Genomic DNA, 15002 nt, shown 5'->3' with positions numbered 1-15002 from the left:
CTGCTTATTCCTGAAAAGTTAAAGATCTGACAGCTGAATGAAATTCACCAAATAAAGTATAAAAACAAATGTTATTAAAATTGTAGCACCAAGCACTCTAAACAGAGCCACGCATAATTTTAAAACTCTATTCTGTAAAGGCTTTCCAGATTTTTAAGTTTGCCTTGTTTGCCATTTATATTCCTATGTAAAGTCTTAATAGCTGTACGATTGATTGAAATACTTCATTTTGATAAAAAGCTAAACGGCATTTCATTATTGATTTCTTAAATGTTTGTGTTATAATGAATAACTCAAAAAACAAAATTTAAAAAGAGAAGTCATGTCAAAAGCAAAACTTGAAATAGTGCATTCTGAACAGTTGGTCAAAAAGGCAGTTCATAGTTGAGAACCTGTAGATTTCCTCAAATCGATCTTTCCTCTTGAAGCAGTTCCAATAGCATGCCTTTGCGGACTAACGCTAATAGGATGAAGGTTGTCCATTTTGTTTTCATTTTGCATGCTTGACTGCTCAAAATAGCACTGAAAATGCATTAAAAATGTATATGAGAACCATTCTGAAGCATGTCTGTGCTTCATGAAAGAAGCGTCATGAACGATGTTTTCAAAGCTTTATGAAATGTCATACTGCACATGTTCAAACTGTCAGTTTTATGAATACTTATCATTTATCCAAGTGGATCTATGAAAATACATTCAAAAAGGGCTATTGAGTTCTGGCAAATATCTTTCCGTTTTACTCCCTTACAATTATTCTTCTTCCAGTGCTGATACAGGACTTCCATAAGATCTTGCTCAGTTTATACACAAAAACTTGCCTCCTGTCAAATTTCAGTACCCTTATGTAAGCAAGGGAGCTGCTTGAAAAGAGGAGCAGAAATTCTGGAACATGGTCCAAATAGCATATTTTGCTTTATTCTCAGAAGTAGTCAAATCAGCGTGTCTTATAATAAAATAAAATAGATCCAATACTAATGGAAACTAAACTGTTTGTCCTGAATTGTTGATTTGGTAAATTTCTAAGTCATGGAACACTGGGAGAAAAGTGTAGGTCAACTAAGCGAGCTTGGTGCTCCCTATACATGTACAATATTTATTTTTTTTCTTATCTAAATATTTTTCATGATGATGAGTGCATGTTTCAAAGGTGCCCAAGTTTTACAGAAAATCAGATGACTCCTATGCTTTTGTAAAATGTATCTTATGATAGGCACCAGAGAAAGTGTTTAAGATGTAACACTTTGCAGAATAGAACTTAATATTTTTGACTGTATGTGTACTCGATGATGAGAATGGCGGGCTTTCTCTTTTCAAACCAGCATGTTTTTATTATTGAGCAGGACTAGTAATTCCAAATGCCTTTGTTGCAATTGCTAGGTGGAGGTAGCAGGGAGCAACACTTCGATTATTCTGCAAATCCCTCAGACATCTTGACTATGTGGAATCTTGTAAAGGGTTCCCCCAAGCTAGCAGTGGGAAAAAACTGGGAGTGAGTAAATGAAGGGAAATCTGCCTTGTGATCTGTGAGAACTCTGCTCCCTTCAGATGTTATGCAGGATCGTGTTAGGCGGCCAATGAGGCAGCAGGAGCAGTGACTTCATAGGAAATGTGTGCAAAGAAGTGAATGAAGTAATTTTCTTTGCACGCTGTTTTCATAACGGCATACACCTGAATGCATGTAAGTACATAGATGAGAAATCAATGGGCTCCAGCATTTGCTCAGAAGTACAGATTTTTTAAAAATTACTGTGACAAATTGAATTTTCAAAGGGAAATATATGATAATGTAATTATAACTTTATTTTAATTCACACCCACTCGGGGCTGCAATAAATGTCTCAGTTGCAACCTTCATACTTTGCACTTAATTGTGCAATCTTCACATGCTTATAACTTACTTTATTTTTAGTGTGCACAGTGAAGGTTATAGTATGTTCTGTGAAGGTTTATTTAATTTCAGCAGGAGAAAAAAGCATCTGATATTCAGGCATTTTTTAAGCAAATGCTAACAGGGTATATGTATCTATTTCATGATTTATCCTTTAATTGCATTGTGAGGACTATGTGCACAGCAGTTTTTACTAGAAGTGACATTTATATCTTTTTTTTTTTTAACCCAGTAGCAGGCTGGAAAAGCAGTGGTAAGAGTTTTCCTAATGATTACTTCTGAAAAACTTCCAAGCTAGTAATGAAAAATGTGGTCTGCTTCATCTTTTGTCTGTGTCCTGTTTAATCTCAGAAATTCTTAGATCAAAGTAGAAGAGCGTCAATAGCATATCAGAAAAAACAGTTAAGAGATTAGATTTGTTTGAGGATGTAGCGTATATTTATATCCCGATTGTAACGTTACTCAGAACGTGTAAAGCTGTGCTTTGTACCATTTTATGCTTGGACAAGGAGTCTTCTGGGGATGGAGAGGGAGGAAAAACATAGGAAATTGTAGTAAGAAAAGAAATTAATTTGAGATTATTTATCTAAATTGGAATTCTTCACAAACCATGAAAAAGCAGACAGACTATTTTTATGCTTCAGGGATCATAACGTAGTCTAAGTCAAAATAAAAGGGAAAAAGCAGAAGTGAGTTAGATTACTTGCTTTGTGATTCAAAAGAAAATAATTGTGTTTATGCTTTTTCCATAACTTAGACTCCTGGAGGTTTTGGCAATGATTATAAAACTGTCAAAGTGGTGTCGTGTGAATAGAATCTAGCATGTCAGCTAGTACTTGACTGAAGAATCCTGCTTTTGATCATTAAAAGTTACTTACACCAGATTCTCTTTTATTTTATTTTGCATCCTTATTATTGCTGTGTGAAAAGTGTACTACTCACATTCTTTCCAAAAAGCAGAAATCGTGGTCAACAGTAGGAAATTGCCTCATCAGACAGCCTTCATAGGCTCCTGGCACCACTAGATGGTGGGATTTATACATGGGAGGAGTGACTTCTCTGTATGCACTTGCCCCTAATGGTCTGAATTATCAAAATGGTCCTGTTTGTATTTTTATGTTGTCATAGCTGTGTACTTTCTGGGAGCTATGTAGACACTTTCATACATTTGCATAATAAGCCTGGAATAAAGATCAAGTGCTTGATTTTAGATGTGTCAGCTTTGCTAGTAATTTTTGTGCTGCTCTCAGAATTTTATTGCCAATCTAGGGTAGAGGACACTTAGTGACAGATAAATTTGATTTGGGGCTAATAGTCCTAAGAGATGTAAAACCTTTAATATTTGGAATTCTTTACTTTTATGATCTATAAATAATAGCTATAAATAATGCAGCCATGCAACCAGTTTTTTGATTATTATCATCATTTGGATTTTGCTTGTTATCCATCAGGTGGTATGAAGGCAGACAGTAGCTTGTCAAACCTGAAAAAACTCACCAAGGGCAAAAAAACCCAGAATCATCTTGCTTGCTCTCCACAGTCCATGCAAAAAATTTATTTTGAAAACAAACCTTGCTCTTAAGAAATGAAAAGGAATGATGCTTGATGCACAGTGAGAACAGTGAGGTGTTCCGCATCTGAATGAAAAGTCACACAAGCTGTAATATGAAAAGCCTGGTGCCAGTGCAGTGCTCCAGGGATTTTTCAGCAATGTTTCCAATTAGGTTTGGCTCTTGTTATCTGTAAAGTACTGTATATTGTTTGTAACGCAGCTGGAAGCCTGTCAGGTTCTTTTCACAACTTGTAAAAACTGGTAGATTGGAAAAATAAGGTTGCGACGCTCCACATTCCTAGTCCACTCTGTAATGGTCTGTTTTCTTCTGCATCTTTTTTATGGTAGTCATGCTCTCCAGGATTTTATAGGCTTCCATCTTCACCTGCGGGAAGGACACCTGCTCAGCCCTTAGGTGCCTGTGTTGTATGTCAGTGTCATGGACACAGTACTATGTGTGACCCTGAAACATCGATTTGTCAGGTATTATATTTCTGAACTTACGCACTTGGTTAATCTTAATGTAAAATTCATAAGTTGTGTAACTAATCTAAAAAAATAAAGACACTATTTTAGTCCAATTTTGCTTAAATAGCTTAAGTGTCAAAGGGAGGGTCAAAAAAGCAAACCATCTGCCTTTAAAGTTTTCCATTCTGATTTTCTAGAGTTCAGACTATGCAGTGCTTTATTGCCGCTGAATTACTATTTGTGTAAAAAGAAAAATGTCTTCAAACTAAAGAGGCAACGTATCATGTGTCATGCAATATACACAACACTGCTCTTATAGGTAACGATGTGTGTGAGCTGATACATTAAGACTGAATTTTAATTGATTGTTTCTCCTGCTTCAATGGCTGGAATAAAAGAGGGAACGAAGGATGAATGGGATAAGAAATTCTGTAGGATACATCTGGCTAGCTACAGGCCTCCATTCTTTCTCCTGTAAACCCATATATAATTCATCAGGCATTTGATAGATGCTTAAAGCAAGCAGTCCCACTGCAAATCATATCAGGGAGAGAGAAATTATGAATTGAAATAAGTTTGAATCCCTGAGGCTGGGAACAAATTGTTGACAGCTTTCTTGTAATTATCAACTACAGCTTTCATTCTGTCTCTTTCCTCTGCAGAATTGTCAGCACAATACTGCTGGTCACCACTGTGAGAGATGTGCGCTGGGATTTTATGGCATTGTCCAAGGCTCTCCGAATGACTGTCAGCCTTGTGCTTGTCCCCTGTCTATTTCTAGTAACAAGTAAGTAAGCAAACTCATGATGCAGAATTAGTTTCCAGCAAGCAAGAGCTTTGTTTTGGGCTCACTGTGTCCTTTTTTAGATGACTACAGGAGCACTGCATCATGTAAGCCATACTAAAAAGTTTCGTATCTGCTTTTGCTAATTGATCTTCCTTTAAAAGTCGGAAATTGCTCCCTTGCTAATTTGTGATGAATAAATTAATAAGTGCGAGAAAATGCAATACTCAACAGATAATGAATGTGTATTATAAAGGTATTCTCACAAATGAAGCTAGAGCAGAACTCAAGTACAATATAGCCACAAGGGAGCTGTAAAAAGTCTTATGCTCATCTATTATGTTGGTATAAATGTGTTACAGTGCCTTTCTTGCTCCACTGTGGAATTCATTGATTCCTTATTTAATGTTACATGAGTTTTAGGCAATTTGAGAAAGATAGAATAATCTAAAAGCAATACAGTTATTGCAGTGTAAATTTTATTGGTTGCTTTATGCTAATGAGCCTTGCCATGGTGTCTCCGCATGTGTTCCCAACGGATGATAGTTTAGCACTTGAGACTTATTTGTTGTTTTGATGAGAAGCTCTTAATGATATTTGGAATCATACCATAGTACTGCTCTGAAAAGGTTTGTGTTTCATTATTGTTCTCTTGAAAGGTTGGAAGTGTTCCTTAAAACCATTTTTCTGTGCTTTGTCTGACCTTTAGGATGTTTTAGTGAGTATTTCAGCCAGCATATCTGAGAGGACGTTTTTTCTTCTTCTTCTTTCTTCTTCATTTTATCATTTTGGGGTGGTCTGTAGTTTTTTTTTGAAGGAGGGAATCCCTTTGTCAAACATCAGTAGCTAAACACATCATGATCTTTCATCCACAGCAAGTGTTTTTAAGAAGACTTCCAAACCTCATAAATATCAAAATGAGAACAACCAAAACAATTATAAAAGTGGCTTAAAGAAATACTCTTTGTCTCAGAAAGTTATAATGTCATCTTAACTGCAAGTTTTTCTGAGTTGTACCCTTTTTCATTAATTTTTTTTGTAATGACTTGATTATGTGTTTGACCTGCTATTATCAAGAAAGGACGTTCAAGTTGCGAAGAACAAGATCGAGCAAGCTTCTCAGCTTTGCACATCAGCAAAGACACTAGAAAAAACTCTTTCTGTTACTAGCAGGCAGTAGGAAGTGCTGAAAATATTGTTCGATCCTATTTTTTTCTGTCGTTTAAGAACCCTTGGTTGCCCAGAAATACAGGTGTGAGATCAGAAAATGAGCAGGACTCTTCACCTGGGTGGTTATGGCACCCTGCTACAAGAATTTAGGCATTCTCCACGCTGTGCTCCAGAAATCATTTCAATATCTTATCTAAAAGGTACCGTAAAACACAGGAAGTGGGTGTCACTGAAGTGCCCTACAGTTGAGAAATGTGTGGACTCCAGGTAGTACGTGTGTCCTGGGTGCTCACTCAAATTGCTGAGCTGCCTGAAGAAGGGAGAGCAAGCAAAGCACCAATACCTCATGCAGCCACACGGCCTGTGCGGCTGCAGATGTTGTCAGGGCCTTTTGTGTCATGCTCACATAAAAGTGATCATGAGGCTTATTGGTTCAAAAGCCTTCACAGGAGATAACTGAATAGCACCTGGTTTGAAATTAGTAAATACACTTAATCGTGACATAGTCATCCAATTTCTCAGTGCTGTTGAGAGAGAGAGTCAGATCTGAGCATGTCCAGAAACAGAACTGCTTGGGTTTTATAGACCTTAACTCAGATGTCTCCTGATGTCATGGACGGGATTTCTACTTCTGTTAGCCATCAACAATTTTGGTACCTGTATAGTAAATACAGGGACAGACAAATACACATCTCACCCATATTAAAACTGAAGGAAACCACCATTGGAGGGAGGGCAGGGGAGGAGATGTTTCAAATGTGTGTATATGTCTGTCTGTGCATCTCCATTTTCCACTGCTGGTAGAGGATGCCTGAACAGTTGGCTTAGACCACATGCCCGTCTTTTAGATGGATAGGCCTACGTGGGATAGATCCATTCCGTAAAGCTACAGAATTAGGTGGAAAAAGAGGGTATCATACCTTGGATTTGTGTGTGTTGTGCAGCTCAGTGAAAGCTCTTCAAGAAACTATTAAGGAAAAGAAATTTTAACTACCTGCAGCTATTGTATAGTAGTTGATAAATCATAATCTGCATGAAATGCAGATAGCTAAGGAGCGATCTCATTAGCTTATCATGTCATGGCTGACATAATAATATTTGTGAATATAGTGCAATTATTTATGAAATTTTACAAAACTCTACTAAGGTTTTAAATACTATTTTTATACTCCTGTACAATCAGCAGTGAGCTTCAAACATGATGAGCTAAAAAAAAAAAGATCAGAGAGAATGAGTTGTTCCTGGGGGTGTGGATCTATTTTTATAGAGTTGAAAATGTGTTGGATAATGAGTTTGTGAGTAAAAGATCAATTTGTTTACCTTTTTTTTGCAACGGTGTAATTTTGTATATTCATTCAAGCCCCACTGACTTAATGCATTATAAGCAAGTTAGAGTAGGATGCTGACTGTACTGTACCAAGAAAGAAATCTAGGCTCACCTCTGTGCTTTTCTGGTTCTTCTTCCACAAAGAGCTGAGAGTTTTACAGTATTGCACCATTTTAATATTTAGTTGTGTTTCTTTTCCCCTACCTGCCCTTTTTGTTTGTTTTAACTGTCTGTGCAGGCACTTAATGCACTAACATTCCAGCAACGTGCTACTTTGCACAGTTCCCATAGGTACACACTGCAATCACTAGTTATTCATCTATGTCATGGCTTAGTGAAAATAAATAAAATACAACCCCTCCCTGATCACAAGGAAGGTAGCTTTTAGGAGTTTTTTCTCTGTAGACCAGTCTTTTCTCTTCAGTATGTCCTTGAGATCATCTGACACTGCCTTTTTGGAAGATTCCACGTGTTTATGACTTTGTTTCCTTTCTCCTTCTTTATGTCTTACCTTTGAGTAAACTCTTCCCAGCTTATCTCCTTTTATTCAAACTAAAATTAAATCAGACTGGAATGGATGTTTGTTAACTCAGTTTCTTAATCTTTTGTTTCACGGTGAGTGACAGCACCATTCAATCACGCAAGCCTACGGCGTGGGCATTGTTGACTCCATCCCCTCTGATACGACCCCTCGATGATTCTGCCCTTCCAGCATTTGTCTAAATTGTGCCAGTATCACAGCATGGCATTCATGAAATTCTTAATAGAAAGGAGGGATCTCCCACAGGTGTTTATAAACAGATAAGAGACTGTTACCATTTACATTAAAAGTGGAGCTTACCATGGGCCCTTCTGCACGGCTGACTAGAGTGAAATGATGCAATAGAGTGGAAAAAGTTTTTTATTTGCTTTGTTTTAGTTTTAGCCCTTCTTGTGTTGCGGAAGGACCTAGTGATTACCGGTGTACTGCATGCCCACCTGGATATGAAGGCCAGTACTGTGAAAGGTAGGATGAATGGAAAAAGAAGAAAGAGGGGCAATGAAAGACAAGCAAGACATAAAGGAGAGCAATGTCCTTCGATACTATAAATGTATATTTACTAATGTATAAATACGTGCCTTCAGATAAGTTATTTCCTCTTTATATGTTGTTAAAACTCAGCCATTATAGGCAATTTTTATGGACACCCACTGGAAATTGATAATCAGTGTTGTTTATATCACAGATATTGTCCTAGTCTTACTTTCTGATTTGTGGGTTTTTTTTCCCCTGGGCCTCAGAAGTTAAACTGAAAAATATGAAATTTATCTAAAATTAGGTACCAATCTTATAGTGTGCCTTAATGTCCCTCATACCCTTTGTTCTAGTGACTATTATGTCTTCATGGGCACCGACTGTGAAAGACATTTATATATAAACATACTAATGACCAAATTGCAAATTAATAACCTAAAGAGCAGCTGTTGTCACATCCATAGCAATGCTATGGGATTAAGATGATCAAAATTAGCAAGTGTCTACTATGAGATTTCACTTCTAATGCAAAACACAAGTGGCTAGTCTATAGACCAAACATTGCTAATGTAGAAACCTTTTTGTCACGGTATAATAGAAGTTTAACTGAAGGGGTGTGGAATCACTTTTGCATAGTCCTTTCATCCAGACTGTTCCATGTCCTCGTTAAAAGTTATTATTGGTTTGTTGGACTGTTTGCAACATTCCTCCCTTTACAAATGCGTACCGAATGATAAAGCACCAAGGATTTTTTTAATGGTTCGTGAATGAATGTTCATATACATTTTGTTTACTATCTTGCCAAGTATTCATTGTAGTCTCATGTTTATGCGCCTCAGTTGGCCAAACCTGGTTTTGTATTTGCAATGTCTAGATGTTCTTCTGGCTACATGGGAAATCCACAGGCTCCGGGAGGCTCGTGCCAGGAATGTGAGTGTGATCGATACGGTTCCCTGCCTGTCCCCTGTGACCCTGTCACTGGACAGTGCACTTGCAAGCCTGGATTCACAGGGTGGAAGTGTGTTGGCTGTGAACATCGGCATGCACGTGATGGCATGAAATGCATTTGTACGTATACTAATGTCATTTTGGAGAATTTTTGATTGTCTCTGTCATATTTCAGAAATTCAACCTGCTTTGTGCTTCAGCCAGTTGTGTGGGTTTCTTTGAAAATAGCTGCCAGGTTTCTTACTACTTTGACATTCTGGTCCATTTTTTTCACAAGCCTTGAGATGTTAGGAACACTCTCGATACTTCTTAATATGCTCGCTGAAAATTGACAACAAAGCTTTGAAGGATTTCTTTTTGTGGGTTTTGAAGTCTGTTATTTTGCTACGGTTTGTCACTGCTGTTGTGACAATATTGGCTTTCAGTGAATTTTTTAGTGTTGTCCTAAATGTCTAAGCAGCAATTGGAATGCTCTGTGCCATTAGTCACTCACACAGTTTTTACGAAGGTTTGCTTGGTCATGTTGGTTCCACAACTACCCGTTGGAATTTAAAATACATAAGGAATGGCAGTACAATATATCCAAGAACAAGGAATTTCCTTTGTTTAAAATAGAAAACTAACAGCCTAAAACATCAAGTTACATTTTACAGTATTGATATCTTTGCCCTCCCTTCAGTTTTCATATGTACCAAGTGTCTTGTCTTTTAGTATTGTTTGTAATTTTCTTCCATGAAATTGGATAGTTTTTGTTTTGAGCCCACAATCTCATTTCCCATGATATTGTATGCTTATGTCTTATCAAAAAAATTCAGGTAGCAAAACCTTTCTAGAACACTTAGTAAATCCTGGCTGAAATAGGGCATTTTCCTCTCTCCCATCTCCCCCAGCTGAGTAGGAACTAATTTTATTGTCATCTTTTCTTTTTTTTCTCTCGATGCTGTCGTTGTTCATTTTAAAGTAGAGTGCAGATAGGGATCCCGTAAGTCCACAGTATATAATATTTTCTAATATGTGCATCTTTGAATATATTGGCAAGGCACAATGAATTGGTTTTAATGTTTTACCTGACTTTTATCTGATATAGGACTTTAATTGTAGCTTTTTAATTTTGGTGGTTTTGTTGGGGTTTTTTTGCCTATGTGAGGCAAGTAGATAAAAAAAAAAAGGCTTTTCTTTTTATTTTCACAAAATACATCAAGTCTTTACCTCAATACCCAGAGGTGTACCGCTTTCTAATATTAAAATCAGCTAGTACAGCTCAAACAAATTGCAAACATGTTAAAAGCAAATAGGAAAAATAAGGAAACTGAAGAAGTGCTGAAAATAGTTGAAGGTATCATATCAGTTAAATGTGGCTTCTTTGAGTGATTAAAGAGGAAGATAGTAGGCATGTAGAGTCAGGGACTACACAGTGCAGAACATTGTTTCACTCAACTTAATGATTGTGATCAGCTGTCAGAGTAATCAGGATTAGCAGAAGTAAGCTTCTAAATGTGACTATTGAGTTCAGTGCTTTTGCATTACTCCTGATTCCCAGGTACAACTCTTCATTGAAAATTAATGGAGAGATTACTGGGAATATAGACATAAATACTTCTGTATTATTGATAATATGGCATTGGTTCATAGAATCATGGAATGGTTTGGGTTGGAAGGGAACTTAAAGATCATTTAGTTCCAACTCCCCTGCCATGGGCAGGGACACCTCCCACTAGACCAGGTTGCTCAAAGCCCTATCTGGCCTGGCCTTGAACACTTCCAGGGATGGGGCATCTACAGCCTTTCTGTTCCAGTGTCTCACCACCCTCACAGTAAAGAAATTCATCCTAATATCTAATCTAAATGTACCTTCTTTCAGTTTAAAACTGTTACCTTCTTCCTATTGCTACACTCCCTGATAAAGAGTCCCTCCCCATCTTTCCTGTAGGCCCCTTTAGGTACTGGAAGGCTGCTAGAAGGTCTCCCCAGAGCCTTCTCTTCTCCAGGCTGAACAAGCCCAACTCTCCCAGACTGTCTGTCTTCACAGGAGAGGTGCTCCAGCCCTCTGATCATCTTCATGGTCGTCTTCTGGACTCGTTCCAACAGGTCCATGTCCTCCTTATGCTGGGATCCCCAGAGCTGGATGCAGTAGTCCAGGTGGGGTCTCACCAGAGAGGAGTAGAGAGGCACAATCAACTCCCTCGACCTGCTGACCACACTTCTTTTGAGGCACCCCAGGGTACGGTTGGCTTTCTGGGCTGCAAGCTCATATTGCCAGCTCATGTTGAGCTTCTCATCAACCAACATCCCCAAGTCCTTCTCCTCGGGGCTGCTCTCTATCCATTTTCCGCCCAGGCTATATTCATGCTTGGGATTGCCGTGACCCACATGCAGGACCTTGCACTTGGCCTTGTTGAACTTCATGAGGTTTGCGTGGGCCCACCTCTCAAACCTGTTCAGGTCCCTCTGGCTGGCATGCCTTCCCTCCAGCGTGTTGACCACTCCGCACAGCTTGGTGTTGTTATCAGACTCGATGAGGGTATACACAAACCACGGTGTACTCATCCACTTGGTCTTCCTGGTCAAGTGGCCTGTAGCAGACCCCCCCTGTGTTGTTACGCGTCCCTGCCGTCCCCTTAATCCTGACCCATAAGCTCTCAGTTGGCTCTTCATCCATCCACAGGGGAACTCCATCCACTCCAGCTGGTCCTTGACATAGAGGGCAACACCCCCTCCTTGTCTCCTCTGCCTGTCCTTCCTGAAGCACCTGTATCCTTCCATTCCAATATTCCAGTTGTAGGAGCCATCCCACCATGTCTCTGTGATGCCAATGAGATCATAGCCCTGCGGGCATGTACACATCTCTAATTCCTCTTCTTTATTCCCCATGGTATGTGTGTTTGTATAGAGGCATTTAAGTTGGGCCTGGATGAAGCTGACTTACTGTCTGGAGTGGCTGGAATTCCTTTGTGCTGCACCCCAAGTGCTGTTCTGGGATCCTTCTCCAGGCTGTGGGCATCTGTTCCTGGAAATGGCACCAGCACCAAACTGGTAGGAGTGGGATGGATTGAGGTTCCCTTCCTTTGGCAGCTTTAATTTAAAGCCCTCTTCATGAGCTGGGCAAGCCTCTGACCGAAGATACTTTTCCCCTTCTCTGACAGATGGACCCCATCAGCCCCCAGTAGATCTTGTTTCTCAGACCGAGTCCCGTGTTGTGCCTTTTGGTTGATGAAAAGCTTAGTGTACTTAAAGGAAATAAAATTCTAATGTCCTGTTTGATTCTGACCTATAATAGCTCTTAAACTCTTATTTTAAACTACAGCAAAATGAACGAAAATAGAGTAAGCAGCTACTTTGCGGAAATAACTACGCTTTGGTTTCCATTTTGTGGCCTACGTGTCAAGGAGAACTGTAATCATGAGTTAAGTCCATAACTGTTACAGCAACAAAATTTTAAAATAAGGACTTTGTTTTCCAGAGTGGCATCTAAATGAAAATGACTTAATTTTTCAACATCCTGAATACTTGTTACATTATTCCCAGTACTAGCCATTGTTTTCAATCTCAGGCACTGCTTAGTATGGTTTTTACTAGTCATTTACCTTATCAATATTCTGAAAAGTCTTTTGGATATCCAGGATAGCAGTTTCTTTGTACAAAACAGCTTAACTGCAAGTTTTCATTTGTAACAGTTTTCCAATTTGTTAACTATTTCGTTGTGTGGATAATAAGGTTAAAAATCCTCGCTATGAACGGGAAAAGCTATGTGCAGGCAAATCAAATTTTCTACCTTTTTGCTTTGAAAGATGTGGTTCGCTATAATCTCTGATTTAACTGCAACATATTCATGTACCAGTATTGAAATGTATCTACACTACCTGTAGTGATATTTTTATTTTAACTAGATCAGCAGTTTTCACCATAAAAATGGCCCTTTGTATGTGCATATGGACATTTCATGTCATTGCTGAAAGTGAGGAATAAAATGAAAAGCTTTCTTTCTTTTAGTCATAAAAATAGGAACCACCTATAGGAACAGATGGGAGGTATGTTAAGTCTCCCCTGCCACAGGAACTAGTCTGTTACTATTGACACCACATCAATTACATCCACGTCTCAAGTTGCAAAAACTGCAGTTCAATATTTCAGTAGACACTTTATGCCTGTTTGCTCTCACTGTATGATTTTCACTTTGTTTAAAGGTTCCTTAACCCCTATATTACTCCAAACCCACCTTTACTAACGCAGGGCAATACCCTTGACGTGGCAGAAAACCAGCCCGATAATAAACCATTTACATTTGTAGCCTGTGGTGGACAGAGGGGCTGTGGCAGACAAGCATAGACTTGGTGGGAATTTGCCCGTGGTTAACACTGCTGAATGTGTCATAGGCTTCAGAGTACAACTGTTTTCTTTTGGTAGGAATTCATTGCTGCAGCCCCTAATGTGCTTTAATAGTCATTGTGCTGTCAAAGAACCACTAGAAACACCTGTTGGGGAAACCCTGAAGCTTTCTTCCCTTATTCCCACAACATTTACCTGTTCCAATCTGATTTGAGATTGGAGAATTTGGTGAGAATGCAGCTGAGAATTTGGTCCTGTATACAATATATTTTTACTTTCATGTATCAACCGCTTCCACAATACTCACTAAATTCCTTCTGATGAGCTTCAGCTCTAATGAAACTTTAATATTAATAATAATAGTGATTAAGTACCCTTAATGTACAGAAAATTAATGCCATATGCAGAATCCTGTTGGCATTCAATATTTCAAATGAACTGTATGCACGTACCTACTTTTGCTCATTTGCAGAGTTCCATTTCAAATACTGCAATTGCATACTACCTGTCAGAAGTGTAAAGAACCCCTAGTTAGGTGGTAAAATAGTCTCGCTTAAAGAAAATACATGCAAATACAATGACCTATGTTAGAAAAAAAGAGTTGTAAGTAATATAAAACATAGTGTAACTAAGCTGTCCAATGTCAGTATGTTATAGTTAATATTTAGGAAAGTGAAAATTGATTTTGAATATTTAGCAAAGAATAACTATCTGAATAATGAATTTTTGGCAAATTCTGTAAAAGGTCACCACACAGTACAACATGAAAGCTAAATAACGCACATTTAAATCCAATTATTTTAGCCACAATATTGTAATCTATTATTTTTAAAATATAACATTTATATTTTAACATATCCCTTATAGAATCATAGAATCATAGGGTTGGAAGGGACCTCTGGAGATCATCTAGTCCAACCCCCCTACCAGAGCAGTAAGTATTCTAAAGGTTTTAGAGTGAAAATTTGCAGTGAAAAGACAGAAGAAAATCCGGGGCAGCGTACACGTTCATTGGAGCAATCTATTTCTGATAAAGCTGAAAATATGTTTTACCAGGTTCTTACTGGTTTTTTTCATAATGCGTCATTTTTCAGTTGCTTAGTGCATGCCACTTTTCAGAGCTGTGTTATAACAGTTATATTTTAGAAAGCTACAGGTAGAATGGAAAGAGAATATATTTTTTAAAGCCACTGTACAAAGGGGGGAAGAATTTGTTTACTGCTAAATAACAATGGAAAGATAATTACAGGTGAATGGCACAGACGTCACTTCCCATTATATTCCTAGGACAGAACAACACGATATTCTCTAGGATGCCATTAGGCAATGGAAAATGATATCCAAAAAGCAGATTTTTTTCTAAGTAATGCAAGAGTCTGAATGGTCTACTACAGGTCATAAAAACTCTAAACTTTTTGCGTTAGTATGGTTAATAATTCTATTGTTTCCCCAGCTAAAGTGACCATCTAGATCATCATGGACAGATACTCATAATGCTCTGCTCTTGAAGACTTCCTTGTAATT

General features: G+C 38.2%; 1 protein-coding gene across 10 annotated transcripts in view; it reads left to right on the top strand.

The window, feature by feature from the left end:
- Positions 1-15002, top strand: part of LAMA2 (laminin subunit alpha 2) — a 376159-nt gene that overhangs the window by 264470 nt on the left and 96687 nt on the right. For 8 of the 10 annotated variants that reach the window (XM_074580763.1, XM_074580762.1, XM_074580760.1 and 5 more), the window contains 4 exons: positions 3789-3923; positions 4571-4695; positions 8109-8195; positions 9079-9272. In XM_074580763.1, coding sequence (XP_074436864.1) covers positions 3789-3923; positions 4571-4695; positions 8109-8195; positions 9079-9272 — 541 coding nt within the window. The remainder of the gene's footprint in view (positions 1-3788; positions 3924-4570; positions 4696-8108; positions 8196-9078; positions 9273-15002) is intronic. The other 2 variants (XM_074580758.1, XM_074580757.1) reach the window with 1 other exon arrangement.

The sequence above is a fragment of the Larus michahellis genome, chromosome 3, assembly GCF_964199755.1.
Source record: "Larus michahellis chromosome 3, bLarMic1.1, whole genome shotgun sequence".
NCBI lineage: Eukaryota > Metazoa > Chordata > Aves > Charadriiformes > Laridae > Larus > Larus michahellis.
The sequence above is the reverse complement of the archived record's forward strand: the minus strand, read 5'-3'. Positions and strand labels throughout refer to the sequence as shown.